This window comes from Nansenia antarctica (genome assembly GCF_963989245.1).
Source record: "Nansenia antarctica genome assembly, chromosome: 4".
Lineage (NCBI taxonomy): Eukaryota > Metazoa > Chordata > Actinopteri > Argentiniformes > Microstomatidae > Nansenia > Nansenia antarctica.
Window position 1 is genome coordinate 63740982 of NC_137689.1, and position 19047 is coordinate 63760028.

Consider the following 19047-nt stretch of genomic DNA (forward strand, 5'->3'; position numbering starts at 1 on the left):
ATTCATCTGTGATGTCACACCCATGGTTACATGAATGAATGAATGGACTTTATTCCCAAGTTGAATATACATAGTTACATACATGTGTGTGATGGGCCCATGGTTACATACATGTATGGAGCCGTAGAGGTCTTACCGCGTCAAATATGCAAATTATATATTAGTTCTGGCCAAACGAATAATCTCATGTTTTCATCTTACTACCACAAGAAGGAGTCAAATTATTGTCACTGATGTTATAATTATCTTGTGGGATGCATGCTTTTTGTGAATAAATGCATAAGTGCATAAATTATATTAAAAACCAGCAACATAAAAAGTACAAAAAACAACAGTTTAAAGATGCCCAACAACAACTTTATTTCCCCAAAATACTACATTTACACTGCTCCAATAGCATTTACAATCTAGAATAGGAAACGTTCAAATGTGTATACAAATATACTGTAGCTCCAATTCATCACATCACAGTGCTGTGTAGTCCAATATGATAGGATCAATCCATCTTCTGAATTTTTTTGGGAGATCAGGAAACTTTGGAGCAATGCCATTATGTGTGTGTAAAATAAATATCAAGATAATTCTGGAAAATCTGAAAAATAGATCAATTTCAATAATCTTCTATTGATAAAATAAGTAAACGGCATTGTTTTTTATAATAGAAATCTGTTTTATATATCTATCAATATTCTTATTATCATAGTCAAAATCACGAGTTTGAGTTTTGGATTTATGTGCATAGATTAAATCTCTTTACAAAGACAAAAAAGGAATTAAAGGGATAAACCCCCCAAATTATAAGGAAATTACATTGACTTGCCTTAGCAGTCTATTGACAAGGACTGAGTACATCCACTGGGTTGATTGGGTTTGTTAATGTAGACTGCCACCATTTGTGAATATTAGTACTGCGTTTTCTATAAAAAACAATAAAAGTCATCTATCCGGTGTACTTTCGGATGGCTTGGGTTACAGGATTGCACGTTTCCCCTGTCCATAGACTGCTTTCAGGGTATGGAGACAAATAAGTAATTTTAGAATTTGGGATAAATCATCTAATGATACGAAATCTGTACAATGTTAAGTCAAGTTAGTTGACCAGGTCGTAAGTGCCAGACAAGGTTTTGTAGGGGGGCATATTGTAGCATTTCTGGTCCCCATTCAATTATGTTTCCCATTGTGATGTTTATCTAAACACGTGTAGGACATTCATTTGCCATCATCAAAACTGCTTTTCCAAAAGTATTATATTATATTGTATGTCTTTTATTGTGATTTTAATCTGATCACAAGCCCACAGAGCTGAAGAATGTCACAAAAGTCTGATGTGAGTTTGTAATGAAACTTAAAAAAAGTTTAGCAGGTTTTTCTCTGTAGTTGAACATCAAAAGTGGTTTACTCAGTCTTTGAGAGACCTACTGGTATAGCACCAGGTAGGCAAGTTATGTTACCAACAAAAAGGAGGCAATATCATAGTAATACTATGACAAGAACCTTATGAAGTGTCAACGCTTCAAAGAAACCTTGCCCTCAATATTGGTGTGGTGAATTAAAATTTCAAAAGTGCAGAGAAACAACCATTGGGCTCCATTCATAACAGCAGAACGTCACATTTAGACAAAGATATACTACTCTGTTAGAAAATCACAGGTTAAAAGACCCACACATGTAGTGCATATCCACATTTAATCATCAGAGCTGATACAAAAACAAGGTGTTTAAATATGCAACAGTGATTCCATAGTGCACATTTAGATGGTCATGGTAACGAGGGTACCTTCAAGAGCTGTCAGACAATCATGGATACAGGAATCAGTTGATACAGTTGTTAAAGAAGCACCAGTGTTTTCCTTAAAACAGAAGTATAACCGGCACAGTAGATGTAGGTTCTCACACACACACACACACACACACACACACACACACACACACACGCGCACGCGCACACACACACACACGCACACACACACACACACACACACACACACACACACGCACGCACACACACACAGTTTGACAGGGGGTATTTAACTCAGGGTGTATCCATCTATAATGCAGAATATATAGGATCTTCATAAAGGGTCAGGAATACAAGAGGTTGTTTAAACACACTGTCCAATCCTCTTTCTAACAATAACAGTCACATGACCTTAAAGAACATCATGAGTGGAAAGGCAGGAGCATGCTACATCACTGACCACGCTGACACCACTGGGCAGGAGACAGTGAAGGATAGGTAACAGATTTTGTATATGAATGTTTACATCAACACCCACACACTCACAAACACACACAAATCCCTCCACCAGCTTTCCCTGGTGTGCTTGATGGACAGTTAATTTGTACTTTTGGGACGACTCCAACACTTCCATTGTAACAGCTACTACTGCCACTACTGCTGTGTTCCAATGCTCCACCCTCATCCTGAAGTGTATAACTATGGAGTAATGGGACAAAGCACTAGTATGGTAGTATGGTCCAGATTGTCTAGACTTTGGAGAGCAGGCCAGATTCTGCCTAGACTTTGGAGAGCAGGCCAGATTCTGGGGCGCTGGCCTTGATGAGGTTCTGGATCTCCTTAAAGTTGGGGTGTTCTTTATCCGCTACCAGTTGGAGGAGGACGGACTCACTGGTGGTAACGATGACCCCTGCACGGGCCAGGCGCTTGGGGGGGGGGGGGGGGGGGGGGGGCAAGATAGATAGATAGAGAGGGAGGAGATAGAGGGAGAGAGAGGGGAGAGACAGAGCAAGACGGATAGATAGAGAGGGAGATGGAGAGAGAGAACAGACAGTTCAGGTAAAGCCTGGTACACACAAAGATTTTCTAAATCTTCACAGATTTTTTATCTGAGAGACCCCACACATGAAGATAAAAAATCATGAATTGAACAGTTTCGATCGCATTGTGTGTGGTGTGCTTCGATATTCCCAATACAGCACACCACATACATAAAGATCTGTCCTACGACAGTCTAGACTAGAGTCTCGTCCCCCAAGCCAGAAATCTCGCGAGATCAAACGTGATCTAACGTAGTACCCTGACTGACCTGTATGAGGTAGCCATGTGCGACAGGGCAAATAAAGTGCAGAAGAACGAAAAGAAGAAGTCAGCTCGCTTCTTGATTCTACATTCTATTCAGTCAGTTTCGCCCACACACAAGAGGTTTGAAACAGGTCGGCCCGACCATTTTCCGAGCAGATTGTCGGGAGAAATTGACTCTTAACACACCTCACACCACAGGATAATCTTGTAGGATAATCTTTAGAGCCATCCGATAATTGGGCGTTTGCCCTTGGTCGGAAGGGGGGAAATCGGGCCAAAATCGGCCAGATTATCTTTGTGTGTACCAGGCTTAAGTGTTCTATGGTATCAAGATTGGAATGTGACCGGTTTCTGTTGAGCTTCTGTGAAATCTGCTGGTCTGTGATTAGTATGCTCTCAGGACCTCTACTGTACCTCCAGGGCAAACATCCTGTCCATCATACTGCGAGAGGAGGTGGAGTCAGCCACAATGTGGACCTCGTAGCCTCGGCCCAGCAGGTCCATGGCTGTCTGTTGGATACACACATGGGTCTGGAGAGGGATGGGGGAGGGAGCGAGAGAGGTATAGTCTACAGCTAAACAACCAATACAGTCATAAAACTAGCTTGTACAGGACAGTAGTACACTACACCCATTACACCTCTAGATGGCAGTAACATATCATTTTCAAGATCTGTCATTAGGAAAAAGACTTGACTCAAAAATATATTGACGGATTGAAAGGCCAGTGCCGTTTTTACATTAGGGGCTGTGGTGCAAGATGCTTGTTACATCTGAACGTTGTGGCAACATGTATTTTATATTTAATACAAAATAGTGATTAAATGGTGAAATATATATATATTATATACTTGACTCACAATCCTTATAGTGCGTTTGAGTCATTTCTCTAGTGTGTGTGTGTGTGTGTCAGGGTTTCCGTTAACCGGTAATTACCGGTCTTTGTCCGATAAAATCTGTTGAAGTCCGACATATTTAAACCTCTTCGGTCATATTGTCCGGTGAAAATAACCGCTAAACACAGTAGCCCATTCGGCGGTAACCCGCCCCATCTGGCAACCCTGTCTCTCAACGGCGCGAGTACCGTAGTTTAGTCAGTTACCGTAATTTAGTTTGATCTAGTCTAAATAAAACCACTGCAGTGACCGGAGTCAAGGTTATTGTTCTGCGTGTTTTGGATGTGCTAGAGCACAGTGAATGACCACCGAGGGCCGTGAGATGCGGCTAGTAAAGGACGCTAGCGGCCATCTCAACCCCGTTCATTGATTGAGCCTGCCGTGCCCGTTCCAGCCCTGAGTCGGGAGAAGTACTACGGGAGTAGTGCGCTACTATCGACAACCTGGGCTACTGGTACCATTAGATTAGGATTGATTAGATTAGGTTGACAATACCACACTACATTTGAGTTTAGGGATATCAATGTTATATATTTGTGTATGTTTTATCTTTATGTATTAAATGTTATAATTGTTTCACATTTGAGACCTGTCTTCCCCCACTCAGTTATTCAGTCGGTGTCCATCATTTTAGTCTATCTATAGTGTTAGAGTTTAATTTGTGCCACTAAGGTGAAATAGTCCACGGGTGTGTATCCCCCCCGATACATCCTCCCCATTCTCATACTCCCGAGTCCGAGAAAGTATGATTTGACAGGCAGCTAGACTTAATGCCTTCCCAATCAGCGAGACGTGGTTATAGAAATTACGTTGTTTTATTGATAAAAAGGGTAAAACTGGAAAGAGAATATAAAAAACTTACATTACTGTCGTGAAACTATTTAACACACTTCAGTTAACGTAATGTCCGTTCATTGATCGATCGATGCAGTCCGTTCAAATAGCCATCAAAAGCTAAACTAGGCATACTTAAAATTACCAATTACATACTCAAATCCCATTAATGCAATTGAAATAAACATCTTAAAGTAGCCTACAGTCGTAATTCAAAGTAGCAAAGGTGACTAGGCTGCCCAGTGTGGCGCGCGTGCAGCCCTGGACATATTATGCCATAGCGCATGCGAATCATGAAAGCCTATATTATTATATAGTTCGCGATCTAATCGTATTGGATGAGAAATGGACATTAAATGGCCTATATAGGCTACACAACAGCTATCACCGCGACAAACACCTATATTATATTCTAATATGATGACCGGAATTTTTCCCGTTTGTCCGACAAATTGAAATCTTCCCGGACACGTTGACCGGCACCAAATTTTTCTAACGGAAACCCTGGTGTGTGTGTGTGTGTGTGTGTGTGTGTGTGTGTGTGTGTGTGCTCGTGCTGCGGATTGTGCTCCCTGTCCTATCACTCTGCTGTGGGGCAGCGGAGCACTCTGCCCCATCTTTGCTAGAGGACTGTGAGCGTGATTGGCGTAAGCAGGGAAAACCTCGCAAATTATATTGGGTGAAGGTGACATTTCTGCCCCTTATACATTCTGTCTAGAAAGAGGTGGCAAAAAAATATTAAACGCTAATGTAACGTTAACATGGCCTGACATGACAGGAAATAATCACAAAGCAATTCAGTTGATCTACTGGCGGTCTATCTTTATTCTAGCTAGCCAACAATGAATCGTGTTGATTATTTGTTGATTGTGCGGTTTAGTACATTGCATTTGGAAGAGAATATAAAGATATTCTTTAGATAATACGTTAGATAAAAGATAAAGATATAACTTTTATTTTATTTGTTTTTTTCTGAGTGGGGCAGTCCCACTACAATTTTTTTTTTATTGGTTAGTGAAGATAGACAGGAAAGTAAGGAGATTGAAGGCATGTTAGCAGGGCATGGGCCAGACTCGAACCCATGTCGTCATGGACATACAGTATGTGTGCACTGTAGACCGGGGTGCTAGACCACTGGACCACCCCAGGCCTTGAGATAAAACGTTTAGGGCCACACAGACCAGAAGACTTGGTCCTGCTTTAGGCTGGGGATAAAGTGACCCGTGGGTTCAAACAGGAATGGTTTGACAAAAAGAGATGGCTAACAGCTAGCATCTTGAAACATGCATGTTTCCCATGTATGCTATTTGGTGGAGACTTTGTTTGGGTATCGGCTGAATTCAAAGACATTAAACATCTATCAGATAGAACAGCGAGGCATGAAAACTCTGTGTCTGAATTGTGCCATAAAGTTGGGTTTACTGGGGCAGCTCAACATCCAGGCGCAACTAGATGATGCGCCCCGGGCCGATGTAAAAGTTGGATGGGGGGCGCATTATAAATAAAATTAACATTAACATTAACATTAACATATCGCAGTAGCATCGCGGAACACAACAAACAGGCCGAGGAGAATCTGTATGTTTTGGGGAGGCTGATCACTTAATCATATAGCTCCATTAATTAGCCTAGCCTACTTTGCGTGTGTTAATGTAGCTTTTGTAGTGTGTTATAGCCTCTGTTCGGATGATATTTATTTGACATTTATAGAAATTGATAAAACATTCCTACAAGTTAACAATGTGCAGCATGCTTGTATTTTGATAAAGCATGCAAGTTAATTAAGACACGTGTCTGTCTCATCTTTATATACTGCAGTATAGGCAACCTCAATGTAGCGTTGTGTCGCGCTGAAGTGTAGGCCTGTTCAGTTTTGAAATCGTTCTGCTCCCTGGCACTCACAGCACAGCCCATAGCATATGCCTACCCTAGACTACCTCTATTTTTGGGGATGGTGACATCATACAAAACTGCCCCTCCAGAAATACCATGCTAAAATCTCCACTGTGAAAGGCTTGATAGAGAGAATGAGAGCATCCCCTCCGAGTCCTCACCTCCACCCCGAACAACACCACGCTACGGACCGCACGCAGCTCAGCCAGAACTGCTTCCGCCTCGGGTAGAACCATGGAGAACCGGGTCTTGGGGAAGACCAGCTTGGCACTGCTCAGGTCGAGCTCCTGTACGGTGCTGCCCAGACCTTTAGGGTACTGCTCCGAGACCACCACCGGGATACCTAGGATACGAGCCCCCTGGAGCTAGGGAGGAGGGAGAGATGTACAAATAGGTTAATGGAAATTGCAAAACAAAGATTGAATGATGAGTTTATTCTAACATGAAACACAACCTTCTACTTAGAAAAAAGCACCAGACTCTGACCGTGACCTGAACATGACCACAACCAGGGCCCTGTTTGAATACACTTCATGCATCCTTCCATCCTCCCAGCCTTAGAGGACATCAATGATCGGACGTGACTTGAATGGTGAAAGCACAGCAGTGGAAAGCTTGCCTTGACCAATCCCATCACTTTGGATAAGTGATAACCTCAAGGAGGGGAAGGCCAAGAGGTCTTTCTGAGTTTATAAACCAGGACAAACGACCTCTCTCTCTCTCTCTCTAAACACTGTCAGACTTCCTGTCAAACACCAGATGTGATGGATGGACAGTTATTCTCAGAACACCTGTAATAGACCAGGCTATGGGGGGGAGCTGTGAACTAAAGCAGATGCCTTAATAATAAGTTGCCTTAATGATGTGTGTGGACCTGCACGAGACTGGAGAACAGACATGAAGCCTTCAACACACAATACTGACAACACACAGTTAAACCCTATGGCGAAAGGAGTGTAGACATTGGACAAATATAAAGATACCATTGGGAGCTGTACAACATTGTTATATAAATCATTGTTGTATAATATTGTTATCATATTACACAATGTTTTTTGTCTGCTGTTCATAAGAGTGTGCGAGTTCCTTCGAGTAAAAGGGAAACATCCTACCAGCCTCTGTCCCACACTGATGATGTCACCGAAGTACTTGATGGCAGGACGGAACCTCTCTTGCATGTCACAGCAGAAGAAGACGGTGGTGGAAGGGGATAGATTCCCCAGCGTGGTCACCTGAGCACACGTCACATGGGTATGATGCAGTTAGTTCAAATACACATAATTATCCAGGTATCCTAAAACAATCGACAGCGACTGACTGCAGTGTCGACATGGAACGTGTTATAGTTGCAGATTAGCAGGTTTTGTTAGCATTGTCCTTCCAGAGCTTTTGTTTGTATAGAAGCCTCACACTTGATTGATCATCTGATTAAATGAAATCTGCTACCTGCAACAACTGAATTCCGGCATGAAAAGTTGTTGTTTTGTCAGTTTTCTATCTGTGGATTATGGCTTAACGCCCACAACAAATAAATCAGCGACCTTGTCATAATCCCAACCCGTACCCTGCTCAATCCTGTGTTTGTTGGACATTTCATTTAGTAATCTCTTTTCATTATCTCGGTGCCACAGGGTTTTTATCCTCATCCATCTCCACCACAGGTTCCGCTGTGTGTTCCATGGTGCTCTAGGGGCCAGAGGTTCATCTGAGAGTTCTGCTGTCACTAGAACAGCTGTCAAGAGGTCAGTAAACCGACCAAGGATTACGTTCCCCATTTTATAAGATCAGTAAAAATTACAAAACAGGCTTTGATGGTTTTAATGCTGACAGAAGTCATTTTAAGCCATTAAACGCTATTTTAATGCACTAATGTAGTGTTTGTAGCTTAGCATAAAGGCATGACTACCTAAGAACATGTGTTTCCTCTTGGATTAAACATTAGGGCCGTTCAAACACACACTTGGCATGAGAAACATGCTACATTAGTACTGGTTACATTCTGGCTCTGTTCTGAACGAAAAGAGCAAACGTAGTTCAAATAAGCACACATGTTGTATTCGTTATTTCAATCATAAGTTGGCAAGTCAAAAAATAAAAAAAATAAAGTACTTTCCTTTACAGTAGGATGACGTTTCACATCATGTTCATAGTGTGTAAATACACTGAATTAGACCAAGTTGCTGCCGTTTCTCTCGATCCTGCATGTTACAAGTTCCAGTAAACACACTACCAGCGACATTTCGTGACGTGAGGTTCTATCTCAATTTTTGTCAAAATTTAGTTTTTTACATAATCTGATCCATTAGGTGTTTATTAATGCCTGTGTGGTGTTATTTTTAAAATGTTACAATTTGTTAGTTAGTAATTCATAAAATACAAATTTGTGAATTCCATCTCACAAAACATAATGGAATGTAAAAACTTTGACGCTCAATATCTCTGAACTACCCTAAACGGAGACAGAACCTTATAATTCTAAGCTCACGATTTACTGGAGGCTAGGAGTGTCAGTTCAACCTGTCAGCTAACTGTGCATGACTTCATCACACTAGTCTCACTGTAACTCATTAAAAGCAGGTGTCACAACAATATCACGTGTAACGAGATCGTATACAATGTTGAGAGGGAAACACGTTGTGCTCTTACGTCTGTTTGTAGGGTCACCAGTCTCAGCTTGCATTTCTCCGAAATGGAACATCCTTTCGGCAAATCAATGTACTGTCGCCACTCGTCGGAGTACAGTTGAATCACAGATTTGCGATGGACGTCGACCTCATGTCGGTAAACGGACAGAAACTTCTGAAGGAGAACTTCGTATCCGGAACCGACAGGCACGGAGGACGGGCGAGAGAAGGCAGAAAACGAAAGCAGAACATGGACGTTGTTATTGTTGCTGTGGCCATCCGCCATGATGACTGTCTGACTGTCTGCTGTGTGTGACAGACGCCAGAGGAACGGGTTCATACGTCGTTACAGAACGCCCACATGAGAATGTGGATTATAGAATACGGTGCAACTCCAAAAAATTAGAATATCGTGCAAAAGTTCATTTATTTCAGTAATTCAACTTAAAGGGTTAAACTTAGATATTATATAGACTCATTACATGCAAAGCGAGATATTTAAAGCCTTTATTTGTTATAAATGTGATGATTATGGCTTACAGCTTATGAAAACACCAAATTAAATATCTCAGAAATGTTTCATATTACATGAAATCAATAAGAAAAGGATTTTAAATATAGAAATGTCAGCCCTCTGAAAAGTACTTTTGCACGATATTCTAATTGTTTTAGTTGCACCTGTAGGCATGGCGCTCAGTCATGCAGAGAAAGGGGCCGCTTGTTAAGTCGTGACGTATTTCCGGGTCCAACGTTGGCTGAGGCGCTGTCTTCGAAATGCCGAAATAATAATAATAATTAATTATATTTATATAGCGCTTTTACGAGGCTCAAATACCCTGACAATATGGAGAAAACGGGAAAGTGCTGTGTCCCTTGTTGTATGAATAGATCAGAGTCTAAAAAACGATTAAACTGTCATTCTACCGCTGTAGTTCACAGGTACTCTGGTGCGGGGAATTTCTGGTTTGGACTCGGAAATGGCTAAACGTCACTTTTGACGTCAGACTTAACAAGCGGTACTTTTCTATCTAACGTTTCTTTATTTGAACTCACCGCGGGAACAGTTCCTCTAAATGTAAAAAAAACAACAACAACAACATGGACCCATATACAGTCAATCACCCGACTGAAATACTGAGATTGTTTTAGTGAAACAAGATTTTTAGTATCAGATTGCATGTTGGCATCGTTCTTCACAGGCAAACGTGTTATATTAGAAATAGGGGCCAGGGTTTATTGTAAATGGATTAGAAAAATATCTCTTTTTTTTCTGAAATCATTTTAATTTGATCATTAATATAATTAGTTGTCTGTGTTCACAATGTTACAGCCATATAGTCAGAAAGTACTGGTTTTATAATACAGTATCTATTGATTTGAGCTCTGAATACATTTCCTCTTAAATCATCACATGGATTCTGTTTATCAATACATACAGACCTACAGAGCAGTGAGTCTGTCATCTGAAAGAGTTTCCTATACCATCCAATCACCATAAACTCCCGTCCTCTGACATCTGGATTGACAGTTAATCCCTGTGGTGAGAGTGGATTGCCTGACTTTAGTGCCCTGCACATAGACAAATAACACTGTCCTATCTCCATCACTCTGGCAATGGAGGCTGGTGGAGATAGGCATTGGAGAGTAACTTGGAATGGAATAAGGAGTTCTATCAAACATTTCTACCTCCACCAACCTCGGCTGGGCCCTGCCTGCCTATCAGTGTAATACCTCTGGTTCTCGAATTAGAACAATGAACACATTTACAACCAATTATTCTAGTTCTGTGATTCCAACCTGCTTAGTACATGTGACTGTTCCACAGTACTAAGACACTTTTACTGATCAAAAGCAGATTCCCTTCAAGAGCAATGCAGGTTTGTTCATTCATAACCCAGTCAGTCTGTGTCTATAACTAATGTCATTGTCTGCACTACTGAAGACATTATTAGATTCAATTAAGTAGTGGCATAAAAACATGACTCATCCATGGTCCCATCACTTGTATACCATTTAATGATTCTTCCATGTTGTGTTGTGTTGTGTTTTGTTCACAATGGCAGTGACCATACCCAGTGTGAGTTAGACAATGTCATTTAACACTGTTAATGAAGGCTTTAATGATGATGATGATGATGATGATGATTAACACACACACACACACACACACACACACAACCTGTAGGTGGACCACACATACACAACCTGTAATTGGACCACCCTGTGTTTAACCAAGGCTGAACCTGGGTTAAACCAGGGTGAACAAGGGTTGAACCAGGGTTAGACCAGGTTTGAACCAGAGTTGGACCAGGGTTAGACCAGGTTTGAACCAGGGTTGGACCAGGGTTAACCCCTGTGTGACAGCAGCATGCCAGGAACTCCCAGTGCACATAGTGCATACAGGTACAGTAACCTGGGAGACCATGCAAGAGGTGGGACAGAATGGCTTCTATACATCAAGAGTTGGGACAAGGTTCCAACTACACTTGACCCTTGGAGGTGCTCTATGACCTTTGGGGGTCCTCTATGATCTTTGGAGGTGCCCTAGGACCCATGCCAATGTAGATCATTTGGGGGTTTTTCACATTGATATTTCAGTTGTTATAGCCAGGTGTACCCTGATTTGTTTTGGGCGTTGACCCTCCAAACACGGTGTAATTCAAACTGAGTTGGAATAGCTTTTACAACATCATAGCCACCATATCTTAAGACTGTCAGAATCAGGGCTGGGGTCGAGTCAAACTCTAATTCACTAAAGGCAAGAGGTGAACTGAGGTTACATTTAAGAATGGAAAATGTACTATTGTTTTCCCTGAGGGTTTTTCCATTCACGAGTTGAATTTCAATACATTTCTTCCATTGACAAAATGATTGTTGTGACCTATGACCATAGCTGGTGATGGAGAATGTACTGCAATGATTTTCCATTTTAGAAAGATGGGTCTCAGGTAAAGGTAATGATGGCTGTAAGTATCTGGGTCCGAGTTGAAAATGATGGTCCATACACCTCTGTAGTTTACATTTGAAATGATGTCAACATATCCAACACAATCACATTCTCCCCAATTAAAAACAATTAAATTAAACACTAATCAACAGAAATGCACTTGAACTACATTTGAACAAATATTAAACATCTTCAATAATCAAAGAATGTGAAAAATAAACACCTGACAGTCCAAAAGGTGATGGAAAGTACAAGTTAGTTATGTTATAAAAAAATCATTGCTCCTTTGCTTTCTGTTCGTGGTTATCAACACCGAGCAAAAATAACTTAATTGCTATGATTGGTTGTACTTATGTTACTGAGAAAATATAATGTCTGGAAAATATATTACAATCCTAGCTTGACTAGTCATAATCACATGGAATTCACAGTGACGTCAACAATTCTCACATTGTAAACTATATTCTTCTCCATTCACTAAAACATAGCTCAAAATTAACAATATTTTTTACAATTTCAATTTACACAACTCTTGTCATCAGCCCCCATGTTGACCACAATGAGGGTTGGATTCATTCAAACCTGTATTAGATAGGTTTATACTATAAGTTTATACTATTAATTAGTTCTAATTCTAATGGTCTATACAGTATCTAATTGAATGAGCTCATTCTAGTTCAGTCAGGAACTATAAGGTGCAACGTGGTAAATTAGTACCAAAACCATTTAGTAGTTTAATTTACCACAAGACAATGTTATGTTTATACTGTATGATATGGCATTAATACAGCAATGCGGGTTTGATTGAATCCATCCCTAAATGTCTCTCTGACCCTGACACCTCTTCAGCAGTCATCTGGCACAGTAAACATATTCACTTAGTGTCACATTTAAGACAAAGGCTGCATCTCAATAGTCTAATGTGGCTCCCTCTCCTGGTCTCCTCTCCTTGTCTCCTTCCCTCCATCTGCACTGATCTGGGAAACCTGAAGTGGCCACCGCATAGCTGTAGCCTGTCCTAGAGGTTAGAGAGGACGGCTAGCAAACAGAAGGTCGCTGGTTTGATCCCCGCCTCAGGAGCTGGTGACTGGAGGGTTGCTGGCATCATATCTAAAGTGCCTACCACTGTCGTTGTGCCCTTGAACAAGGCACTTAACCCCTAATTGCTCCTGGGGCGCTGACTATGGCTGACCCTGTGCCTAGAGCAAAAAATACATTTTGTTGTACTCTGGGCAATGACAGAAAGGTTGAATCTAATCTAATCTAATCTAATGAAGGAGAGGACGAGAGTAAACCTGTTTAGAATATTGGGACTCAACCCAAGGTAGGAACGGCTCGACTGCAGTGGAGGCAGGTGGAGGTAGAAATCGGAGGACAGGCTCATTGTAATGCATGGAACAGAATGAGGAACGGTATCAAGCACATGTCTGTACCTCCCCCAGCCTCCGCTGCTAGACTGTGAACTGTGGAAGGAAGACATGCTATACAGTAATGGACTGGGCCCTTAGTCCTTAGAACTTTGATTAAGGAGCCATAGTCTACAGTCAAACTACTTTTTTGGGGATAAGATTTGCTTATCAATTACTTGTGAACTATTAATGTGAGCCTTATATAAATGGTTAATGAAGGCCTCTTAACATTGGGAATTAAGATTTAATTAGCCTGTAGCGTGACTGAATCTCTCATCTGTTACTGGAGGACTCCTGGCTGACAGTCATACTTCATAAAGCAGCATCTTCTACTTTGGTTTCATTAGTCAGTCTCAATTATTCATACAAACCCAGAGTTACTACTATGTCAAGCAAAGCATATTTACGGTTGATCGGTTAAGGTGGTGTCATTGTCTGTTTCAAGCTTACAGACATACGTATCTTCAGACATTAACGTTTATACCTACATTTATTAGTGTAATCGGTCTGTAACAGACGTTTGGTGATCACTACTAAGTCCCTACCTAGGTTATGAGGATGAGGATCAAGAGGAGACACTCTTCAGCCAAGATTATAATGGGGGGAGAGAGAGAGAGAGAGAGAGAGAGAGAGAGAGAGAGAGAGCAAGAGAGAGAGAGAGAGAGAGCGAGAGAGAGAGAGAGAGAGAGAGAGAGAGAGAGAGTGAGAGAGAGAGAGAGAGCAAGAGAGAGAGAGAGAGAGCGCGAGAGAGAGAGAGAGAGAGAGAGAGAGAGCGCGAGAGAGAGAGAGAGAGAGAGAGAGAGAGAGAGAGTGACAGTGGAAACAGCTGATTATCATGTTTGACTGATCAATCAGGATCAGTCTGGCCAGCTGACAATGGGTCTGGAGACACAGGAGGGAAACGTAACACCCCTCCAAAGATCCTGAAGAGGAGCTCAAATTAGATTAGGCTGAATCACAGCTCTGTCCCCCCAGTGCCCATATCCCCCCCCTTCCCCTCCCCAACCCCCCTGAGGGCATCGGATCTCTTGGTATTTCAGCCAGGCTCACAATGCCAACTTGACCTGCTAATTCATTATTAACGCCAAGACAACCGTGTACATTATTCAAGGAGGATTTGATTTGGGGGGGTTCTCAGTTCTTGTTCCTTGGTTTTTGTTCTTGGTTCCCATCATCAAAAACAGAACAAACGAGCGGATGGTTGCCTCTCTTCGCGACAGCGCCATTATGTGGCTGTCCCGCCAAGCTGACCCGGCGTCGCGTGGGTCGGTACGTCTGCCGGCTGGTTATAGCTTGCACTGGCCAGCCAGGATGCTGTCGTAGAGAGAGTGTGTTAGGGCAACGTAGCTCTTCTCGGTGTTGTCCAGGAAGTAGAGGGGCTCAGAGATGGTGGAGGGGTTGAAGCCACTCTCCACCAGGTTGAACTTCTGCTGCTTGAACGTTCCTGTCATCTCCATGGACTCCTAGGAAACACACAAAATCACACTAGTTAAGAATCATCTACTATTATTTATAATAGATCTTATATAATATTATTCATAATGATCTTATGCATTGTGTGTTTTATCACACTTATTGACAATGTTTAAAATGATACTCAAATTTGACACAAAACACAGTTGGAACCATTTAATGTTTAACTTTAGACAAATGTATGTCACTCTGTATAAGAGTGCCTGCTAAATGACTAAACTGTAAAAAAAAAAAAAAACTTTCCCTCTTGACATTGACCTCTGCTGGACCAGTGCTGTAGTGTTTAAATGTAGCCAGAAGGGGGCAGCACTATCACAATGTCAGAGCAGTGACACTTGTTGAGTACTATCTGTTGCTGTGTCTATCCAGGTCAGGAACTCAGTTAGAAATAGCCTTCACTTGACCATCACCATGACAACACATCAGCTCACAGTCTCCTGACCTGTAGTCTGATGAAGAGCGGGCGAGCGTAGCCCGGTAGGTCTTTCACAACGTTGTCAAACATCTTCTTCCCGTTGAACTCACACTCTGGCCTCACAATGATAGCTGCCATTCCGGCTCGTCCCTCATTGCCTGTAGACACAATGGTTCCCCGTTAATCATTTCCTGTTTCTTCAGTTTCACCCCTCTTCATTAGTAGCCTCATTAAGGAGCTGGGATAAAAGAGGTCTGTAGCCACCGACTCTGGACAGGGGGCACAGTCTAATTGCTAACATTACATAAATCTTTCATCTCTAATGGGTGGCACGGTCTAATTCCTGACATTACATAAATCATTAATCTCCAATTGGGACAATTATTCCACTATCACTCTGAGATCCTTTGTGTCATCTTTAACTGTTTGCCTGCCAATTAGCAAAGCAATTGAGTGTCAGTGTAGGCACTTGGTAGGCATCAGTGTAGGCACTTTTCTGAAATGGGTGAGCACGATACAGCACATAGTTCATGTCAGATTTTCATGTCATGTAGTTCTGGGTAGAGTAAGTCAACAGACTATTTGTTCATGAATCCCTGTCTAGAACAGACTGTCCAGGTCACCAGGCGCGCACACACACACACACACACGCACACACACACACACACACACACACACACACACACACACACACACACACACACACAGTACCTGGTATCTCCACCCCGTATACATTGACCTCCTGTATAAAGTCCACCAGTCCCAGTGCCTCCGCCACCTCTGTTGTTGCCACATTCTCACCCTTCCATCTGGAACCACAAACAGTGACCGTTACTAACAGTTACAGAAACCACACACATTCAACCCTCTGTTTGTTTTGCCTTAATATATAACTACATAAGAGTTAAAAAGGGCAAGATTCTATTCAATTCAGGAAAAAAATAAATGTGAATCTCCACAAACCCAGACACACAGTACAATGTGTGCAGGAGCCTACAGAACTAGCCTGTAAAACCAGCCTGTAAAACCAGCATGTACACCTGAAGGTGTCTCCAACTCTGTCCGTTACACTATTTAACACCCCATTTGTATTCCTATGCAGATACATGCAGCTATAAAAAGGGGGAGTTTACCGGAAAACCATTTTCATGTGTATTTATGGTCAATTCATAATGCATACCGTCTCGAACTATCACCATTTAGTGTGTATCTGCATCATTTATCGAAACGCAAGGTCTGTGTTACTTTCCTAAATAAAGTCTCATACCACCACACTACCACGTTAAAATACGTCAGACAAGAGTTTTTGCATTCTGACCCTGCTCTACTATGCCAGTGATTCCCAGAGAGCAGCACACGCTAGCTCTTGCGCTGTTCAACAGAAGTACCTCACGTGGGAGGGAGAGGGTAATCTTGGGAGTTGTAGGAGTTGAATCAAATGGCCAATTTCGAGATTCAGGTTGTTTTTTCTTGGTGAATGTGTCTACCATTGAATAATGAAAACAACAACAAATCCACTGGATTACAGGGTAAAATTCCACTTTAACATTGTTTAGCAACCCGTGTTGAACCCTAGACATGGCTGTATCAGAGCATCTATACCTGAAGGTGTCTCCCACTCGGTCCTTGAAGCAGATGAAGTTGTCCTGGTCTTCAGCCATCAGGTCACCTGTGTTAAAGTAGGCGTCACCCTTCACAAACACGTTCCTCATCAACTTCTTCTCGGTCAGCTGTTTACTTCCTGCGTAGCCGAAGAACGGGCTAGTGGCAGAGACCTTGGAGAGGAGGAGGCCCGTCTCACCTGGAGGAGTGGAGGGGGGGGGGGGTGTGGAGGAGGCAAGGAGAGAGGGAGAGAGAGGAGGGGAGGACAGGAGGAGGGGAGGAGGATAGGAGGAGGGGAGAGAGAGAGGGGATAGAGAAAGAGGGGACATACGGAGGGCAGAGTGAGGAGGGAGAGAAAGGGGAGAGAGAGAGGGGAGAGAGAGAGAGAGGGGATAGAGAAAGAGAGGACACACAGAGGGGAGAGTGAGGAGGGAGAGAGAGAGAGGACACGCAGAGCGGAGAGACAGAGGGCAGAGAGAGGAGGGAGAGAGAGAACACATGGAGGGAAGTAGACAGTATATAAGGCTGGAGCAAACAGGCCAAAGCACTGTGTGGATACTCTACAATAATCACCCATTTATGTTTACGTGTTGGTATCATGCGTGTTCTCTCACCCTTCTTGACGTGTTGACAGAAGCCGTGCTCATCATGGACCGGTTCGTCCCTGAGCATGTCGTACTTCACCAGGTCATACTTGAAGATGAGCTACAGGGCAACAACAATAACAACATAGATAATCACAAAGATAATCACTTTTTTTACGGTCATTTTTTTCTGAGTGGGGCAGTCCTACTCATATTTTTCATTTAGACCACTGGACCACCCCAGGCTACACGTGTACATATTTCTTAACACTCCATAAACCTTGTTAGAACATGTCTGTAGCAACATCTGTATGTTGTCCATCTAACAAGGCCCTTAGCCATAGGATGATGAGTTACTACATTCTTAATAGAGTTTGCCTTACAAGGTTTTCTTCAGCTGACAAAAAAAGACTTGAAGAATTGAACTGAACACATGAAGAAGTGATTTGATTAACACAAAGCTGTAGTTTCCACTCTTAGAAAAAGGGTTCTAAAAGGATTCTTCATTTGTTGCCATAGGCTAACACCTAAAGTCTCCCTATCAGTCCAGGTCTCTTGAGAAAGCTGACCAGTCACTGCAGACCAACATCTCGAAGGCAAAAAATATATATTTTGAAATGGTTTCAGACAGTAGCCTACTGCATCGGAGTATTTGGAACCTATGTCCCCTGAGGTACTAGCCTACAACCTGTCACAGCACAGCCTATGAAGGTGGCAAATTCAGCTGAATATTCAAATGAGGATAGGCTGCCAACTTAACTAAAAAAGTCAATAAATGATAAATTCTGAAAGTCCTTATCAGGGTAAACTAAATTAGTAACCAGTTGGCTCAAATCATCATCTAAGACCGCCTCTGTAAATTCTCAAATCCACCATGTTATGCCGTCAAAAAAAGGAGTTGAGTTAAAGTTGTGAGTCTCCAACCCATCTCTGAGTATGTTATCATCACCTTTGAAGTGCTTGGTTAAACATGCCTGGGGAAAACTTACACTCACCGAACACTTTATTAGGAACACTATACTAATTCTGGGTAGGGGCTCCCTTTGCTCTCAAAACAGCCTCAATTCTCTGTGGCATTGATTCCACAAGATGTTAGAAACATTCCTTTGCGATTGTGGTCCATGATGACATGATTGCATCAATTCCTGCAGATTTCTCAGGTGCACATTGTAGAGGATTTTTAACATGTATGAATTCTGTAAAATGCCTATGGGAATAATGTCTGTCCATTTCACACAGAATGTAGACTAGTATAACTGTAGTGGCTGTAACTGTGCCCATAGGATTGTTGAAAGTCCATCTCTGTCCTGTTTATGAACACTCTCTC

General features: G+C 42.1%; 2 protein-coding genes across 4 annotated transcripts in view; both read right to left on the reverse strand.

Moving 5' to 3' along the window:
• Positions 1–1667: 1667 nt before the first annotated feature.
• On the reverse strand, positions 1668–9578 carry isoc1 (isochorismatase domain containing 1). 2 transcript variants are annotated; one of them, XM_080529770.1, is made up of 5 exons: positions 9313–9578; positions 7779–7898; positions 6828–7031; positions 3458–3553; positions 1668–2664 (listed from the first exon to the last, which is right to left on the reverse strand). In XM_080529770.1, the coding sequence occupies exons 1-5, from the start codon at positions 9574–9576 to the stop codon at positions 2518–2520; spliced, it is 831 nt and encodes a 276-aa protein (XP_080385896.1). In that variant the 5' UTR covers positions 9577–9578; the 3' UTR covers positions 1668–2517. The 2 variants fall into 2 exon arrangements, with proteins under 2 accessions (XP_080385896.1, XP_080385895.1); XM_080529769.1 differs by having other exon boundaries at positions 3458–3574.
• Positions 9579–9989: 411 nt separating this feature from the next.
• Positions 9990–19047, reverse strand: part of slc27a6 (solute carrier family 27 member 6) — a 28004-nt gene continuing 18946 nt past the window's right edge. Inside the window, exons 6-11 of one of the 2 annotated variants that reach the window (XR_013937420.1) lie at positions 17751–17841; positions 17137–17335; positions 16246–16343; positions 15562–15692; positions 12311–15109; positions 9990–11801 (exon numbers count right to left, since the gene is read on the reverse strand). Coding sequence is in view for 1 of the 2 variants with exons in the window: in XM_080529913.1 (XP_080386039.1) it covers positions 14933–15109; positions 15562–15692; positions 16246–16343; positions 17137–17335; positions 17751–17841 (696 nt within the window). In the remaining variant the exon portion in view is untranslated. Of the gene's footprint in view, positions 15110–15561; positions 15693–16245; positions 16344–17136; positions 17336–17750; positions 17842–19047 lie in introns of both variants that reach the window. The other variant, XM_080529913.1, reaches the window with a different exon arrangement.